The sequence below is a fragment of the Hydra viridissima genome, unplaced genomic scaffold (assembly GCF_058129835.1).
Source record: "Hydra viridissima isolate aposymbiotic clone 2 unplaced genomic scaffold, HvirCarnegie_v1 scaffold_2, whole genome shotgun sequence".
In the NCBI taxonomy this organism is placed as follows: domain Eukaryota; kingdom Metazoa; phylum Cnidaria; class Hydrozoa; order Anthoathecata; family Hydridae; genus Hydra; species Hydra viridissima.
The window spans coordinates 20,296,630-20,316,056 of record NW_028324301.1 but is presented as its reverse complement, the minus strand read 5'-3'; the positions used below and the strand labels follow the sequence as shown (position 1 = coordinate 20,316,056).

Genomic DNA, 19,427 nt, shown 5'->3' with positions numbered 1-19,427 from the left:
CAGATTTGCTATATTTATTTCATTATTTATCTTACAATCATTTTAATAACTTCATCTGGCAATAGTTTTCCTAAATAATTCATACTTCTTCTAAAATCTGTTATTTTTTTATTCAAACTCTCCACATCCTCAGAACATACTACAATTCGTAAAGTCACACAACACTAGAGCATCCCGCTATCGAAAATCGCGTATATGCGTAAATTCCGATGTGAGAAATAGTTTATAAAGGTGACTCCGATATGATACGATGGTGAGGAATGGTATCACATCGGAGGTGCGATGTAGTCCGAAGCTGACGCGGAGACTTTCACGCACTCTCCGATATATTTCGAGATTTACGCATCATCGTACGATATTTTCGAGTAATTTCACAATAAATCGTCTTTACAGTGTAAACTAGTAATATTGTGATATTTCAGATGTATTTATCTATAATTACGAGGATTTCGCAAAATTACAGAAAAATTTTGCAAGCCACCACAAATCATCGTAAAATATCGGAAAATAAAAAGATTAAATTTTTTTTTTTTTTTTTTTTTTTACATTTTATTTACACCTCTATGCTTTTTTTTTAATTTACTATGCTACTTTTTAAAAAATGAATTCCTTTTAAATGTAAAAATATTTGATAATTTAATCTAAGTTATCTAAAGTAATGTTTGTTTAAAAGTAACTTTTTTACTTTAAAGTAAGTAAAATAGCTATCCCTAATAGGTTTGCGGCAACTAAATATAAAAAATTTAATCAAATTACAGCTTTTACAGCTTTACGAGCTTTCTTTCCTTAGAAAATTAATTTTCAATTAATTTCCTATGGAGCGTTTAATTGCGGAGGGATTTTGCGAAAATCTAAATCGGTTTTTACTAAGGGTCTGCGTATCGAAACATATCGTATTATGATACGATACGATAAGGTATCGGAATGTGCATATCGTAAGTTTTTTTATATTACGATAATATCGTACCCAAAAAGTTTGCACGATAAAGTTTCGATATTTATCGATTCATTACGATATTTATCGGTCAATTACCTAAATATCGTAACTCATATCGTAACTCAAACGATAACGATACTTATCGATTCATTTCGATATTATTTTTTCCGACTAAAAAAATAATTTTTTTAAAAACCTAAATACTGTCATAAAATTGCTGACAAGTGCACTATTTAATGTAAAAAAAAGAAATAAACAAAACTTTATTTGTAATTTTGATTTTTTAATTTATTCAAGACTTAAGTTGAAGCAAAAAACAGCTAAAAACAAAAAATAATTTTTTACTTGATAAATTGTTGACGTGACATGTTTAACACGTTAAGGTTTGTGCCTGTGACTTAATATAAGAAAAAGATTAAAATTTAATCTCAAAGTCAAGGTTTATTGAAATCACTAAATCACTATATGGCAAATTTTATAAACTTTAAGCAGTAAAATAAACCAATGACGCCACTAAGGCAATGAACCAATTTAAGTTAGTCATCCATTTCAACTGCTGATGTAAGAGTTGAAGTAGGAAGTCCCTGACTTGAAGCAGCTGAATTCTGAGAGTTATTGGTAGAAGCCTCTTCAAACAATTCCTCTTTTTCATCCCGACTGGTTAGAAGCCATCTTTTGATCTGGACCTTAGGGTAGTTTTGCTGAATGTACAACAATTTTTCAACTTGTTCAGGCTGCAATTTTGTTCTTTTATAAGAGACAATTCCACCACCGGCACTAAAAGCTCTTTCTGAAGATGCTGAGGAAGCAGGTACACATAGCCATTTTTTAGCAGCTTGAGCAAGGAGAGGAAATTTGTATTTATTTGCTCTCCAAAATTCCAGCACGTCCACACCAACAACCCCTAGAAGTTTTTGAAATATTTCCCATTCAGTGACAATGTCCGACTTTGGAGGTGGAGCCGGACCAGAATAGGAAGTCATAAGTGCAGGAGCTTCTTCCATTCCAACATTATAGAAAGGATCATCTTCCGAAACATGACCTTGGACTTCAGCATGTAACCGTTCATTAAATAATGTTGTTGCAGCAATCCATTCCTGATAAGCATTGGATTGAGTAATCAGTGCCTCATAGGCTTCATCAAATCCACCCAGTTTTTTCAGAGCTCTTCCCTTGTACAAGGGATTAAGCAAGTTGGCAACGGAGTAAAAAAGGTTTTGACAACCAATGTCCGGAAAACGAACATCCAAGTTTTCCACCAGCTTTTGGTGAAACATTTGTGCTGTTGGTGATCCCGCACCAGCCTTGATGAAATCCAGGCATTTGTGCCTCAGTGTGTAAAAATGTTTGAGATAACGAGGTGAATGCTTACTTCTTTGTCTGCAGAGAAACATTCTGAAATCTCAGCAACTCTCCTCAGAATAGGCAAAATTTCGTCATAAAGATTGAATTCATCTTCTGAAGGAATGACTGGAGCTAGTTTGGTGTCATCTTTTCCAGGATTGTCTCTAATGGAGCTGAGGATACGACGCATTTTTACAATACTTTCCAACATCATAAAAGTTGAATTCCAGCGTGTTTTCACAGGAGTGATGATTTTCACAAATTTCAACTTATCCTTGCTAACAACATCACTGTCATCAAGCAACAGCTTTAGCTAAAAATTAAAATAGAATTATAAGAAACATAACATAAAAGTTGATTAGTACTATTTACTATAATAAAAAACTGATATTAACTATGTTATGTTTTTACTTTTTAAATGTTAACATTTTATCAGTTGAAAAATTTTGTCTCACAAAGTGTACTAAGAAGTTTATATTGCGCTTGTATTGTATTAAACTATAAACTAAATTACTATAAAAGCGAAAAAAGATGTTAAACTAGTTACCTCTTTTTTAATTCTTTGCTCAGACAAAGATGACTTGTGGCATCTTGAACTTAATTCAGTTGCTCTTTGGATTGCTTCGTGAAGATCCAAACTGTCAAAGCCTTTTGTTTCTTTGACAGTTGCTTCAACTGCCAAATTCAAAAGATGATCAGCACACAAAAGAGATGCATCTACAAAATTGCACTTGTTAATTGCCGCCTTCATATTAGCGGCTGAATCATGGACACACACAACGGACGAAACTCCATTATTTCCGGCCAACTCTGAGACATTCCTGAAAAGCAAAGTAAAATTAGTTGTTTGCTTTTTGATGTTTTAAAATATAAACAAATACTTTTGTTGTTATTTTAGATATAAATAAAAGTATTAATTTGTGACATTAACTTTAAACTAAATGGCGGATTTTGCTTATCTAAATAATTCAAACGATTAACTTAATTTACAGAAATTTTAACCTAATAAAAATTAAATACTAAAACATACTTATCCAGACGAAGAGCAATGGCTTCAGCCGTATGTCGTCCGGAAAACGGAGAAACTCCAATCACAAACATCCTTAATCGGAAGCCTTCACTCACATAGTGCAATGTACTGGCTTGGTATGCATCATTGTTTCTACTTTGCCAGAGGTCAGTTGAGATTGCAAATCCAGCGGTCTTTGGCAATTCCTCCTTTAGAATGTCATCCACACAGATTTTCACATTTTTGTACAACAACGGCAACCTAAAGTTAAAATAAAAAATTATTGGTATTTCTCGTTACATATCAATTTGGTTACCAACTAAGATAACCCAAAAAAAAATTGGTGTGGATTGGTCTTAAAAAAGTAGCTTTTTAAAAAATTTAGTTCTCTTGGAACTCCCATTGAATTGACTCCCCACAATAAAATTTTATTTAAAACAATTAAAATTTTTCGTACTTGAACCGGGAGTATGTTGTTGCAGCCTTCACATTCATTTTTGGGTTGCAGTAGTGAACAAAATCTTTAAAAGCTTCATGCTCAACCAAAGAGAATGGCAAATTTAAACGGGCCAAAAACTTGACAATTTCAATGTCTCCTCTGAGCTGCTCGTTGTCTTGTGGCTTGTATTTGACCCAATGCTTTAGATTTTGGACCTTTTCTGCTGATGGTCCGGAAAGTCTTCCTCGTTTAACTCTACTGCTCAACATTAATGGTGTCTTATCATCTCGGACCTGCTCATAAGCCTCGTCTTCATTGTAGGTCTAAAAAAAATATGAAACCCATTAAAATACCTAGTATTGAAACATTCATCAGAATTTATCAAAAGTTATTGATATTTATCGTTAAATCTTGTTAAATCTTGGTATTGTAATAGTTATAATAACTAACACATATGAAAATAAAAGTTAATATTTAAATTAAAAAAGTAAAAACGTTTGTAAACTTTATTGCACCTGTTTTAACTCATCAAAAGCAACATGGCGATTTTCCTCCAGGGCTGCAAACTGAACAGGATGCTTCCTTGTCAAATGTGATCTCATGCCAGATGTGTTCCTGTCCGCCAACTTGCAAATTGCAAAACAATACTTGCATTTTGCAGTAACAAGTCGCTCTTCATCTGGTGTAGTACTGACCTCTTCATCAAAGTGATCCCAAATTTCGCTCCTTGACCTTGGCATTCTTCAAAATGTTGTTCAATTACAAATTTAATACTAATTCAAACTAAAATTTTAATATCTTTCCTTATAAAAAAAAATTATTTTAAGAGCCTAATTATGTACATCTAAGTAATTTAAAGAGTATCCCAAAAACCTTTTCCCAGAGAGTTTTTAAAAACGTTTTTATTACAATTAGCTAGTTAATTTCGGTTCAGTAGAACCGTAATTAAAACCGTAACCAAAACCGAAACCGAAGTTTGAGTGAAGCCGAAATCGAAACAATCTGAAACATGAAAGCCAAATCAATATCAAAATAACATGAAATAACTATTTTACTTAACAGTGTCTCATAACTCATTACAAAAACTTATATATTATTCAAATGCATCTATCTATCGATCGATATTGTAGTTTTCTCGCAACACATCGATGAGATGACAACAATATTCTCTTCAAACAAAAACCTATCTTTACAAATTTAGTCCTTCTTTTATACCAGACAATATCCCTCAAAAACGTCATAAAAACTAACAAGATTACGGAATTAATAATTTTGATAGTTGTTACAAACAACTATTAAAATTATTAACATAACGTTCTAACAAATTTCGCAACGGAACAACTTATCTCTATGTATATCTCTATAGAACAATCCAACTGTTTATTTTTTTAAATAAAAACATACCGTTGTGTGACCTAACAAAGTCCTATGCTTTAAGAAAGTCCTAAATTAAAAATTGACAAATTTTGAAGATTTTTGTTATTATTATCAATATATATATATATATATATATATATATATATATATATATATATATATATATATATATATATATATATATATATATATATATGTATATATATATATATTTGATAATAATAACAAAAATCTTCAAAAACTCCATAACTATGACATTTTTTTATCATTCAAATTTGTTTGAATAAATAAATATTTGAAAAAACAAAATAGATTTGTTTTTGTAATGGTTTATGGGAGATAAGGCATTTAAACGATCAGTATGTAACATGATTTGATAAAAAATAGAACATGTGAAAATATTTTAATATTTGATGATCGCTTAAAGAATGATTTGAGAATAGTAACTTGATTCAATTGTCACGTGATTTCAATTAATAATTACTTCAATTTTTGTAATTGATAATTGATTTACCCACAAACGATTAAAACATCAATATAATTAGGAAATCATCATGATCCCACACTAAACAAAAAACAAGTTTTCTAAACTTAAAGAAAAAACCTCCCTATAAAAAGTTTTGGTTCATTACAGTAGTAGTTTGAACCGTAATTTTGCCCGAAACAGAATAAGTAAAAGGTTGTCGAAGCAGAAATTTTGAATTCGGTTTCGGCCGAAACCGGTAGCGAAAGTTTCCATTCGCTACAATTAGCGGCAACATTTCAGCTAGAAGCGGACTTTAATAATGAGTTTTAATCGAATAAACCACAATTGTTACGAATATTTAAAGAATAACTTTTTCTTTTTTAAAAAAATAAAAATATTTTGGAGCGCTTACCGTAGTGTGACCTAACAAAGTCCTATGCTTTAAGAAAGTCCTAATTTAAGAAATGACAAGTTTCGTATACATAAAATAAACATTTAAAGAAAAAAATTTAGTTATTTTATCTAACTAGATATCTAGTTTAAACAACAGAGTTATTTTCCGCAAATGATTCTTTTATATATACGAAATTTGTCAATTTTTAATTTAGGACTTTCTTAAAGCATAGGACTTTGTTAGGTCACACCACGGTATGTTTTTATTTAAAAAAATAAACAGTTGGATTGTTCTCCTAACTGCCTGAGCCGTTTTTAACAACTTAATCTAAAAAACGGCGTTAAAAAATAGGCGATTATTATTTTTTATCAATATTTTAATCAATAAATTGAGAAAATATATTGCAAAATATTTTAACTTAACATTTAGTTAAATCTAATACAAAATATTGTAAAATATCTAATATAAAACAACTTAACATTTAGTTATATCTAATACAAAATTTTGTAAAATATTGAAAAGTTTTGAAAACCAAACGATATTTTATCGGAACGTATCGTACATATCGAAACTCAAAAATATCGTTATACAATTTTTATCGACAAATTATGCGATATTTATCGCTAAAAGCGATAATGATATCGTGCATATCGGAACCCAAACGATATTTTATCGGAATCAATCGTAACATATCGGATATACCAATTCATATCGAAACCCATTATCGTAAAAAATATCGGTTAGTTTCGATATTTCGATAACGATACGCAGATGCTTAGTTTTTACAGTTAATTCACTCTTTTTACAGATTACCATCGCAATTTAATCAAATACCTCGTATTATTAGAAATACTTCGTATTTACAGTGAAATTTCGTGATAAATCATCGAATTACATCGTACCTCGAGAAACCTCATAAGAATTTTGATGTTTTTATTTTTCCAAAATTTCTATAAAGGTTTTTCCGATTAATTACCGTACTTTATTTTAACCATCGGTCGCGTATTTTACGATGGAAAAAAATCCAAATACGCACTTTTGCGTATAAACCGATGGATCGCCATCATAAATCTCGAAAAACGAGATTCGTAAAAACGAGATTCGTAAAAACAAGATTCCCGCCGAGTCCGATGGCAGGATGCTCTACATAACACTCCTCTCCTAAACAGAGAAAGCCTTACCACCCTTCATATCACTGTTAAAACAATAAGAAATGACCACCTTTACAATAAGAACGATTTCATTTCTCCTTCTTCCCTGCTGTACATAAGTTTATTTCTCTCCTTACACAAAACTAATCCCAATACCAATATAACATGACTAAATGCAATAACATACGGCACAAACCAATATTGCATTTACTCGTGCCTATTGGTTTGCTAATTTCACGTTCAATATAATGACTGCGCCGAAGGATCATAACTGGCGGCATAGCCCATTTGAGAAAATTTCGAAACCCCTAATAAAGTCACCACTGAAGTTCAGTCTAGGGGTCTACAGTTCCTAAATTGATCCTGAGGTTAAGGTTAAGTATATGGGCGACTATGCTACTTTGAAAGTTAACAAAATGTTATATATATTTTAGAATAGTTAATAAAGACAAAGAAGTTTTAGCATCAGGTACATAAACAAGGTAGGTAGGGTTCCTTTTTTTTCCGGAACCAAGCTGCAGCCCGTTCAAAAAGTTTGATATAGATTTTATAGGTTTTTTTAGTAATGAGTGCTTTGATCACATTTTTATAGTTTTAAGAAAACCTTTTTTAATCATACATGTTGGCCATCCATATATCTTATGTTGACTTTTATGTAAAGTTTACAAAAAAAAAGTATGAAAAAAAAAACCTTTAAAAAAATATTTTTAAACAAAATATCTTTTACTAAATCAATAACTTTAATTTTTTTTTTTTTGTATACTTAAAGACTTACTTTACAATCAAAATACTTTTTAAAAAACACTTTCTTAGCACTTAAAAATTGTGATACTTTTTTAACACTCGAGTCTTCAATTTGAGAGTTTTGAAGGTGGTTTGAAATTATTTTCAAAAATGGTTTTTGTTATGAAAAAACCTTTTGCCTTTCTGAAGCCTTTTTAAAAATAGGAGAACTTTTGAAGCAGTGTAAGTTGCCTAAAAAAGTGCGGAGATAATATTCCAAAGAATAGATGTTATCACAAAAAATTCAACAATTTTTTATTTCCAATTCGTTTAGAAAATCGGAATTAAAAATGTTTAATATTTAGCCATTGAAAAAAAAAATCTCACGCATTTGTATAATTTAAATGTTAGTAATGTAAATTAAAGGTTCGTTTTTATTTACATGTCTTATACTGATATTCTTTTTCTTTCGTTGACTCAAGATTGCCATCACATTTACAAAAATAGATACTCTTTATTAGTCTTAAGGGCGAATGGTTACTTTAACTTAGAACCGCTTAAAAACATTTGGCTTATGTGCAAATAGGTCTTGTCCTAACTAAAGTCTCTATTCTCTGAGTAGAGACATTTGTAAGGACAAGAAGATGTGTTCATGTGTTGTTTGAATCTTTTTCCAATTCATTCTTTTCATATTTAATTGGCTCGGAATTTTCACTTTCACCAGAAACATGCCGACATCTTCAACTGTTTTATCAAACAGAACCGGTTAAAAAATTAACTGTTTATATGCGTTTAATTGCAATAACAGTGAAGCGACATACTTGTAACAAGTTCCCATATTAGCTTTACAGTCGCATTTAGAACATAATGCAACCCTTTTTCTGATAAAGATGTACATAACTAAGGTACTGATTTTTTTTCATTGAAACTAAAACATTAGTTATTTCAACGTTAACATTCGATTTCACAACTAATTTTTTAACAAAATTTTCCTTAAAAAACTGATAACAAGGAGTTTTATGCTTTCAAGTACCTCTTGCACCAATATTTTTTAAACTATTGTCTGTAATTAAATATTTAAGAATTTTTTTCTTGACTTACATTAAGTAGCAAGAAAAGGTTTTTAAAAAAAAAACTACGGACAAAATCTCAATACCAATTATCTTTGCCATTTAAATTATAATCCAAGCCACTTTCAGTATTTTTTCCGCACATAAAAATGATATTGACTACAATACTAATAGAACAAAAATAAGTAGAAATTTAAATGCAGGATACAAATACCAAAACGCATTGCAGTTTTTTTTTTTTATCGAGGGAATGGCTAATTGATTGTTTCTATCAAAAGTGAACTTACAAACAAATTTATTGCAGAAAAATGCAAAGAATTAAAAGACTGGAGAAAAATACACTATCGTTCATGATTATTCCAAGGACACAAAGATTTTTAAAAAGATGCTTAAATCTTATATTCATTTTATTTTTATTTTTGTAGTAATGATAAAATATGGTTATATAAACGTGGATAGATGATTGAAAAAAATAAACAAATAAAATATCATAAATTTAACTGTAAATGCTTTCATATTATCCCATGTAGGTATTTACGGTTTTCTTTACCAAAAATACTCTTTATATAAACTTTGATAAAACTCACTGTTGTTAAGACCAATGTTCACGTTATAGGCACTAAATATTCATAAAAAGGACGCTAAGAGACCAAACATTTAACTTTTCTTCGTATTAAGTTTCGAGAAGTTGAGTAATGGTTTAGTTTTTGCCAGAATGAATTTTGATAATAACTGTAATTTGGTTATTTTTATTGAATTTAAAATTTTTAAATAAAAAATGGTAAGAAAATCGGAATTACCAAGGAGTTTTTTTACAGAATTGGTAAAGAAGCTTGACTCTCCTTTACGTGTTCATGACAGGAAAGTAGTGCTCCTCGTTGATAACTGTTCTACCTATTCACACATTGTAGGGTTAAGTAACATAAACCTTATATTTCTCACCTTTAACGCCACATCTGTCCTTCAGCCCATGGGTCAAGGCGTAAAAAGAAGCGTTACATCTCATTACCGTCAAAAAATCGTGTGTCTGTCGTCGTCGAGGCTGTCGACGAAAGAGAGCTCCTTTCGAAAATTTCTATTCTTCAAGCAATAGAAGATCTTGTTTTTCCTTGGAATGCTGCTGTCATTTGTTTAAAAAAATCAGCGAATCAAAGCAGCAAATGGTAAAACCCGATGAAGATAATCCGTTCAAATCTTTAACAAAAGAGTTTTTGCGCTAATTAGTTCTCTATGAAGAGCTCCCAGCAAAATCTATAACTGCTTTAGATTGTGATGTAGAGAACACCGTTTTACCAGCTACTGATGCTGAAATCGAAGGTATAGATGTTGAAACTCCGATATGCTCATCTGATGTTCTTTGAGAAAATCCTTTTGAAACGCTGCAAAATGCTTCGCTATACACAGTCTAAATTACGGAAATAAAATACAAAAAAAAAAAAGAAATAAAAGAAATAAAAAAAAATCCCGCACTGAAACTTGACAATCTAATGAATATGGAGAAGATAGACAGTTTGAAGCAACGCCAGGTTACAGATTTTTTCCAAAAATTTTAATTATAAAAAATCGTAAAATCAATCAACGACATGTCACATTGAATCCGAATCAAACACTCATTTTGCTCAACCAAATCAAGTTTTGAGAAACAGACTGAGCCCTCTAGATGGCGTTAGAGAGCTCAATGCCCATTAGAATGCAAGCGCGAGTGTTTGTGTAGTTCTTACTCGTGTCCTGGCGACAATCAGCAAGAGTAGTTGTGTATTGGAATAACTATAAATAGTATTAAGGTATATTTCTAAAGCTTTATTCATCACTGTCACTTTTATTTCAGGCAAATACACCAACTAAATAATTTATGTTTCATAAAAATGAATAAAAAGTGTATAAACAGTTCGAATAGATTCTGCTGTGTGTGTGGGAAGGTAACTTTTTGTAAACAGAAATGCACTATAATTTGGTTAGCAAAGTCCCTTTACAATCTATATTTCGGAATAAGGCTGGGCAATCAAGATAAAAGATTTGCCCTAAGTATGTACTGCAAAGTCTGTGTTGTAGCCTAAAGGCACTGGAGTGAGGGCGAAACAAACTGTCTGTCATTTGATGTACCTATTGTGTGGAGAGAAGGCAAGGAAAATGACTGCTATATTTTCATGACCAATGTTCATGGTAAAATTATAATTACTTAAAAAAATACATTTCTTGACAAATTTAAACATATTTATAGAAATCTTTTGGTAGCCTGTTAAAAATCTAATTGTGAATAAAAATTGTGAGTTTTTCTTGTATAAAAGTTGTGTTAAAATTGTGGAAACGGGAGTCAAATTTATTAAAAGTATGTAAATCAAGTTTGTGAAATTTCAAGCTGTATGCAGGCAGATTGGGCGAACCTCAAATTACAACTCTGTTAAAGGACAAAAATTTTGACAGAAAAGTAGAAGTCATTGAGCAAGATACATGGAGAGCGTTTAGTATAAAAATTGACTGTTTTCCGACGAATAAAAAAAGTGCAGAATATAAAAATGAGCTTATTAAAAGCTTCAAAAAACTGGGAGCTCGCATCTCAATTTTCACATCTTGACTATTTATCTCGCATCCCGCATCCCGCATTTTCACATCTTTACCATTTATTAGAAAACCGTCGAGATTATAGCAAGAAACAAAGGGAAAGATTTCATCAAAACATAAAATTGATGGAAACAAGATATTAAATACGCTAGGACATCAACGTATTTACTGACTGTGGTTAGTGTTTTAAACGCGACGAAACAATATTGTTTCACAAGCGGAAGTCATCAAGGACTTCTTTCCGAGGGAAATAGATTTTTTACAGTCTTGGGTAAGTTCATAAAATTTTAGTAAGTTTTAAGTTAAAAAAGGAGTTAAATTAAGTCATAATATGATTTTTTTTTTCCAGTTTACAACAAAATTTTAATGTATTAAATATCTTTGATGAAAATGACAAACTTCTTGAAAAACGATGTTTTTTAAAAACAATGGGTGTACAGTATCTCAAAAAGATGATTGAGCAAAGTGAATGGCATGTTTGGATTAAGAAGATTATCTTCATTAGGTGTTACCTAATAAACCCCCAGGAACAATTTTTTTTTTCAAACGCAGGCCAGAGTAAGCTTTCTAAATCCACCAATAGAGTCAAAGATTGATGTTGTTATTTTTTTTAAATTAAAAAAATAACATCAATCTTTGACTCTATTGGTGTAAGATATGCACGAAACATTTACCTTGAGGACAATTTCTTAAAAAAAAAAAAAAAAAAAAAAAAATCTCCGCTCACACATGCGCAGTTTATGAATTTTCAAATGAATTTAATTTGTCTCTTTTCACGTGAGTAGTGAGACAAACCCTTAGTTACCTATTCGTAAACATAAGTAACCAAGTATGAGTGATATGTTTACTTTCATGATGTGGCGATATGTTTAAAATTCAAGTCAGTCAGTTCGAACTCAACTTTTATTAAAATGGCCCCATTGCAAGATATTTTTAATTCAACGGTGAATTTATCAAATCTTTAATTATTACTAGAATTTTCTCATTTCATTGAGGAAATGAATTCCAATGTACCTCAAAAATATGCTCTGTCTGATTGGTATACTTCTAATAAGATTTTACAAACTAATGCAGAGCGTTTACGGAATTCTTCACACATTATTCGACAAGAAGCTCGTCGCTTGATAAACGAAACTGATAATTTTACTGGATGGACACAGCACGAAACGAATTGCAAACTTGCTAATAGGATTGATAATGTAAATGAATGGAAAACCTACCTTGAAAAATATCTAGGTGATATCGATAAAGAAATTGACGCTTTGCAGTTGTCAAAACAAGATATTGAATTGTCTTTAGAAAAAGCCAAAAGATTTCTTGACACAACAATCGAGTGTTTAATCCTGCGAGAAAATAGGGAAGGAATTGACTGTGTGAGAGACACAGTAGAAGAAGAACTGCATAAAGAAGTCGAGATTTTAGGATCTATAAAAACACTTTTACAACAAAAACTAAACGACTGTTTTGAACAACTTTGTCTGTTACAAGAAGCTCGGCATGAACTGTCCATTGATTTATTTGATAAGCATCATGCATTAAATATTGATTCTCATTGCTACCAACTAAGCAATGGGTCTTGCACTCAGTTAAATTCTCAAGATAGATCTGAACTTGCTCCTGCCATAAAAGAAATGGTAACATTAGAAGCTTGGCATTCCTTTTCAGAGAACAATAAAATTCATGTTGAAGCAGCAATAAAAACCTCACAAGGTATAAGAAAGCACATTTATGCAACACTTGAAAAAATAAAGACTGATTTAGAAAGTAAAAAAACATCAACAGAGTATGCGTTTAGAAAGAGAATCCATGAAACTGAGCAATCTAAAGATGAACTAGAGTGGCAGCGTCAAAATGTAAGTTATGTATGTGTGTGTCAAACTACCTCAAACTAAATTTAATTGCGTACAAAGTTATAAAATTATGTTTGGTTTGTGGTAATTTGATGGATTTTAAAGGTTGCTACCAAACATTGTTTTTCAAGTTCTTTTATTTTTTGCATTTATCAATTAGTAACATGCTTATTAATTGGTTTAAAACAAACATCTCAGTATTAATAACCTTATATATAAATAGCATTATTTACTGAACTATTTGAGACTATCAAATGGTTTTTTTGCTCTGTCAGCCTGCATTTGCTGAATTATCACCAAAAACAACCAAACATCTCTTATGAGTTTCTCTTCTTTCTAAATCAATTTGAACTGAATTTAAAATAACCAAATCTTAAGAGCATAAAAATGTTTACCATCTTCTCTGTGATGTTCAGATACAGCTAGAGATTTACTAATTTCGCTTAAGCAATAGTTAGATTTGTAGTATAATAGACTGCAGTAGTTTTAAACAATATTCAGAAAAAGTTGGAAAAGTGGAAGAACTTATAATTACATGTAGCTTATGAATGCAATTCCTAAGTTCCTGGCAGCTTTATAAGTAAATGTAAGAATCTAAATTTGTCAATTAAAGTTGCATCACAGCTTCAGCATCATAAATTATTTTTTTATTTTTATTTTTTTTGTAGAAATTTCTCCTTTAAAATGTTAATGTCTTGATTCTTCTTTTTAAGTCTCTTTCTGAATTAATAATTTTTCTAAAAATTACTTTGTTTCAAGGTTACTCAAAATTGACCAGTATTGAAGTTAAATCAAATATTAATTTTAATAGAGGTTTGTATTGAATTTTTCAATGTAAAGTTGGAACATCTGAGAACTCTTTTTATTTCAAATTCTGTGGGATTTTAATTTCACTCGAAATCTTTTTACACTTTGCAAGAATTGGCTGAATGCACTCCAACAAGTGCTTTTAGCCAATTCTTCATCTCTCCAAAGTATGGTTTCTGCAACCAGAAAATATAAAATTGGTATTGTTAAACATTAGAACTACTTCTGCTCTCTTACAATTTCTTGTCATATTGGCTCCATTAGTGTAGTTTTGTCTGACACAGTTTTTATGTTCAATTTTAATTCTTGTAACAAACTTAAAAATTGACTACCAATTTTTTGGCTTTTTTATGTGAAGAATTATATAATAGTAATCTTTTAAATATAATTTGAGTAGCAATATATTTACATATATACACAACTTAGATTTAAAAAGTTCAAAATAAAATGTGAAACTTTATACCATTAGTTTAGTAAAGTTATTCTTTATTTAATAGTGATGATTGTGTTTAGTCTTTTTATTATCTTTTTTCTAACAAAGTTGAAAAAAGATAGTGAAAAGACTAAATACAATATATATATATATATATATATATATATATATATATATATATATATATATATATATATATATATATATATATGTATGTATGTATATATATGTATATATATATGTATATATATATTAAACATAATTACATAGGCTCAGGTTATTCTTTATGAAGATATAAAATTAAAAAAAGGTTTGAGAGGCTCATTTCTCAAAATACTGCCTAAAATTATTAGATAGGACTAATATGGGAATATTTTTCAATCATATTTTGGATTACTTGATTTTTTAAAACAAATTTGTTTAGACAACAGATGAAATCAAAGCATTAGAAAAAGACTTAGAATTGATTAAAAACGCAATAGAGGCTAAATTTGCACCACTTCAAGTAATTGTTTGACTTTTTTGTTTAAACCAAATCTTTTTTTTTTTTTTTTCTTTGTTTAAAGGGGTACAAAATACTTAAGTTTGTTGCTTTAAATTTCTTTCCTTTTTTTTTTACAGGTCGCAGAGACGCGTGTAGAATGTAGAAGTTTACGAAGGAACGTTGAGTTGTGTCGAGATAATCCATATACTCAACTCTCTCGTGAATTGGGTGAAATTCGTGGCACAGTCGAAGCTCTACTAGAAAAACGCCAAATAGCTGAAGTTGCATTGCAGAGACTTTTAAAAGATTTGGCGCGACTTGAAAAAGATTTTGAAAGAAAATCTAAGTCTCTTCAATTGGATAACCAGTGTTTGAAAATTCGGGAGAGTATGTTTGTAAATCTCGACAGTGTAACCAAAACCCTTGAATCCGTTAGTGGCGATCAAAACGATGCACATTTTCATGATAACCATTTGCATGCTTTAAAACAAAAAAGCTTGCCATTAACTTCGTCGGGAGCTCAAAACTTAAAAAGAAATCTGAATCAAAACGAAAGTACTCTGCGCTCAACCTATGATTGCGATTTCAATCAATTTGTACTGAAAAGATCCAAAGACTTGCAACATACAATTCAAGAATCATTGTATGCTTAAGAAATATCATTTTTGATTTTTTTTATAAACTATTGGTAGCCTTGTATGATTTAAGCTGATGTTTAAGGTCTTAACAATCGTAACTTGACAAATCTTCCTTACAATTTTTTTTATTTTTTTTTTTCTTTCTTTTTTTCATAATAAAAGTTGCTTGCTCGTCAATGTTTTGGAGAAATTTGTTCTAAATTAATTTGATCTAAGTTACTCTTGAGGTAAAAATACACAAATATATTATTCCTTTTATTTATTTCGATATTTTTTGTAATGCTTTTTTGTCTAAGTTTTCCTAATGAATAAAAATCAACTCCGTGGTAAATTAACTCCAATGTGAGACAAAAAGAGGTAGTTTTCTACCTAACTTGTTTTCTACCTAACTTGTTTTCTATTTATTGAAAGATATAAGATCTACAAAAAGTTTAAAAACGAGTGTAAACATCCAGAACCATATTGAGGCGGGAGCTGTTGTGGCAGTAGCCCCAAGCCCTCCAAAAAATAGCCACTTGGTAGCTTTTTTTTATACATTCTCTCTGAAATAAAACCTGAAAAACAAAAACTTAATAAGTATTGCAGCTAGGGGACATTAAAAAAGATAAAGAATTGTTAAAGGAGCTATTACGAAAAAAATAAAAAAAGCAACTTTTATAATAGCTTGTTTAGGCCATTTGAGCTTGAATCGCAAGACCCTCGCATATCTTCACCAGTCGAACAAATGAACGTACAAGAAGGACAGAATTGGAATGTATTGAGGATAATTTTTCACCAGCAAACCAAATAAAAACACTTGTGCAGGTTTAGATGATATAAAAAAAGATATTGTTCCAGAAATTCTCAAAGTATATTACCCCAAACGGCTCCTCTATCTATCAGCATGCGGATGATGAACTCCAAGCATTTGATAGGAAAGCTCTAGTGACACTTAAAAGACAGATCTTAAAATTGCTGTTTTTTTCGGAAAAATAGATGTGGTAAAATTTTGAAAGTGGTACGTTACTCCCGTACCTGACTTGAAGTTTTCTTAAAAATACACTTATGGCTAAAGATAGGTTATTGTACTGAGAAACAGTTGGAAAGTCTAAAAATTAAGGACTAGTAATAAATAGTTAAATTTAAGTTTAAATCAAGCTATAAAAAAACAATCCTGTATACAGTTTAAACCTAAAAATAGTTGGGTATTGTAGACTAAAAAGGCGGATAGAAATTCACTTCACCAGAACTCGCCAAATGTCACATGACAAGTGATCTTCAACTAAATCAATGAATCAACAACACATATAATTTTAACTTGTGCATTGTTTAAACTCTAATTTAGTTGGGGCTTTAGAGGATCTTACATAAACATCTTTTCCAATAAAGCAGGATTAATAAGAATCAGATTATTTTCTGTCTTAAAGAGCAAAAAAAAGTACTCCTGACCGATCCCCTGAGATTGTGATTGCAATTTTCTTGAAGAAATTGTCAAAGTTCGTTTGTTTTTGTGAACTTCATAAATTGTCGCTCTTACTAAAGACGAATATCTTTTAAATTTTAACCGCAAAATAATATATTTCGATGGCTTAACGAATGATGATTAAATGATAATACTTGATATATTAATCAAATATTTTTAAAACTTCAGTTTACGTTTACACTTATTTGTTTTATATTTTCAAGCTCACTGTTATCAAAAATAGGAATTGTCACACGGAATATCTTTTGATGAAGTCGTTGTATGTATTCATTCTCAGTAGCTTGCAAATTTTGAGTATTAAGGAGGAAATATGATCCAGCAACTGATCGACTAAATCTTATATAGCCACTCTAAATGCAATTGCAAAATGAACCAAGTGACTCAATAAAGTTATATAGCCCTTAGGCTGCACATTTTTTTCAAAATTGCATTTCCAGCCATATATCCATTACCAACAAGAGCAATTGTTGAAAAAACGAGTAAAAACATCGTTAAGGACACTTAAAGGACCTGATTATTGGTTTTCTGCACATGGGACTGAATAGATTTCAGCGCTTTTAACTTAACAAATAGGGTGTATCAATTCTTTTTTTAAATTTATTTTTAGGTTAAATTATTAGGTGGGCAGTATGTAAGCCAAGCACCAAATAAAAAATTTGACCCATGTTATACTAAGAAGACAGAAAAAACGATCCATATCAGCTGAGGTTAATTCACTTATGACATTAATATTACTGATAACGTATCAACATACTTGAAGAAACAATGCTTCCATACGCTGAAGATTACATGCTTTTACTTAAGACATTTCAGCAGAATATTAAACAATCCAAAGCATTCGATTTCTAATGCAAAGAGATGGCTCTAACATAATAATAGAAAACAACTGGATTGGCCATCACAATCCCTAGACTTAAATCCAAAAGAAAACTTATGGAATATTCTGCAAAACAAAAATTTTTTTTCACAACGACACTCCACTGACGCTTTTGTATATAAGGTAGACCGGGACACGTTGGCCCGCTTTTTTTTCTTTGATTCCTAACTTTTTCGCATTTCGTGTTTTATTTTGTTTCTTTATGGGAGAAGTTTGCTAAAACTATATAAAATAAAAAATCTTTTATTAAAAGCTTAAATAAACTTGTGATAATTTTTAATATGCTTTATTTAAGATGATGTTCCTTGGGCCAATGTGCCCCTTACTTGGGGTAAGTTGGCCCATGGGTTGGGGCAGATCGGGCCTAAAAATTTACTTACTGTTATCACATTCTTACATAAATTTACATATTCTCTACATAGTATGAGATTCTAACAAAATTATTAAATACCTAATTGATTTATTAGGCTTAATTCTTATCTAATGTTTTGAAACTGGCTAAAAAGTCTCAATCAGATTAGCGTTTTAACAAAAACATTCTATCACTGGCATTTTGTTCCATTATAAACAATTTAATATGAATCAAAAAATGTGCATGCGTAAACGGGGAACGTTAGCCTACATGGCAAACGTGCCTCGTTTGTGCTGGGTCAACCTGTCCCATCGCCATGTTTAGGAGTAAAAATTACTTTTTTCTTAATCCATCAACAAATACTATGTAACATTGTATATTAAAATAATCCTCAGACTTTAAACTTCAAACAAGATACTTACCTATAGCACTGCTGTCGAAGACTAGTGAACACAAACACATCAAGCAAACTGTTCAAAATATACTTCAGCTTATCAAAAATCGATAAAAAGATACAACACTGGCAACTGTGCTCAGATATCAGTGATACTTCTGAGGAATGAGGGGAGGAGTGCTGTCGACCTTCCCCTTGATTCCTAGCGCGCCAAAGCGCATAGTCATAGAACTAACTCAAGAGGGCCATCCTGCCCCTAGGGCCAACGTGCCCCGGTCTACCCTAAACAACGAATTTTTCTGAACTTTTCCTGAGTTAAAATTAAGATCATCTGTGTAAATTCTCACTACCTTTTCAAAAAAGAATTGAATAACTTTTATTATGACATGATGTGTATAAACTGAATATAAAAGAAAATCAAACCAGTGGCTGTTAATTACTGACAATAAAATGTGTCAGCCATGTATAATTATTTTCTAATAATTTATATACAGCCTTGCCAACTCGAAACTCTCGAAACTGTGGAATACATCGAGTGGAAAAATTTATCTCTTTTAAAAGAAAATGCCCAAAGTTTAATACTTATAAGGGATTATGAGTGCAGCTAAAATTTAGGAGCATGTGTTTTTGAATCTATTGCTCTTGGTTGTACTGTTCG

At 30.7% G+C, this 19,427-nt stretch overlaps 1 protein-coding gene and 1 long non-coding RNA gene across 2 annotated transcripts; one reads left to right on the top strand and one right to left on the bottom strand.

Annotated features, from left to right (window-relative positions):
- The first annotated feature begins 12,253 nt into the window (after nucleotides 1-12,253).
- Nucleotides 12,254-15,791, top strand: LOC145189079 (tektin-2-like). Its single transcript, XM_090079690.1, has 3 exons — nucleotides 12,254-13,325; nucleotides 14,987-15,067; nucleotides 15,184-15,791. Exons 1-3 carry the CDS (start codon nucleotides 12,471-12,473, stop codon nucleotides 15,697-15,699), a joined length of 1,452 nt encoding a protein of 483 aa, XP_089935816.1. The 5' UTR covers nucleotides 12,254-12,470; the 3' UTR covers nucleotides 15,700-15,791.
- Nucleotides 15,792-18,192: 2,401 nt separating this feature from the next.
- On the bottom strand, nucleotides 18,193-18,906 carry LOC149892366 (uncharacterized). The gene is made up of 2 exons (XR_016449572.1): nucleotides 18,798-18,906; nucleotides 18,193-18,245 (listed from the first exon to the last, which is right to left on the bottom strand). It is a non-coding gene; the product is annotated as an uncharacterized LOC149892366 (long non-coding RNA).
- Between the last annotated feature and the right edge of the window lie 521 nt (nucleotides 18,907-19,427).

What these genes read in the sequence shown, in the direction of transcription:
- LOC145189079 (XM_090079690.1), top strand. Translation starts at nt 12,471, where the DNA reads ATGAATTCCAATGTACCTCAAAAATATGCTCTGTCTGATTGGTATACT. An exon ending in TAGAGTGGCAGCGTCAAAAT is followed by an intron (nt 13,326 to 14,986) that starts GTAAGTTATGTA and finishes AAATTTGTTTAG; the next exon opens with ACAACAGATGAAATCAAAGC. An exon ending in CTAAATTTGCACCACTTCAA is followed by an intron (nt 15,068 to 15,183) that starts GTAATTGTTTGA and finishes TTTTTTTTACAG; the next exon opens with GTCGCAGAGACGCGTGTAGA.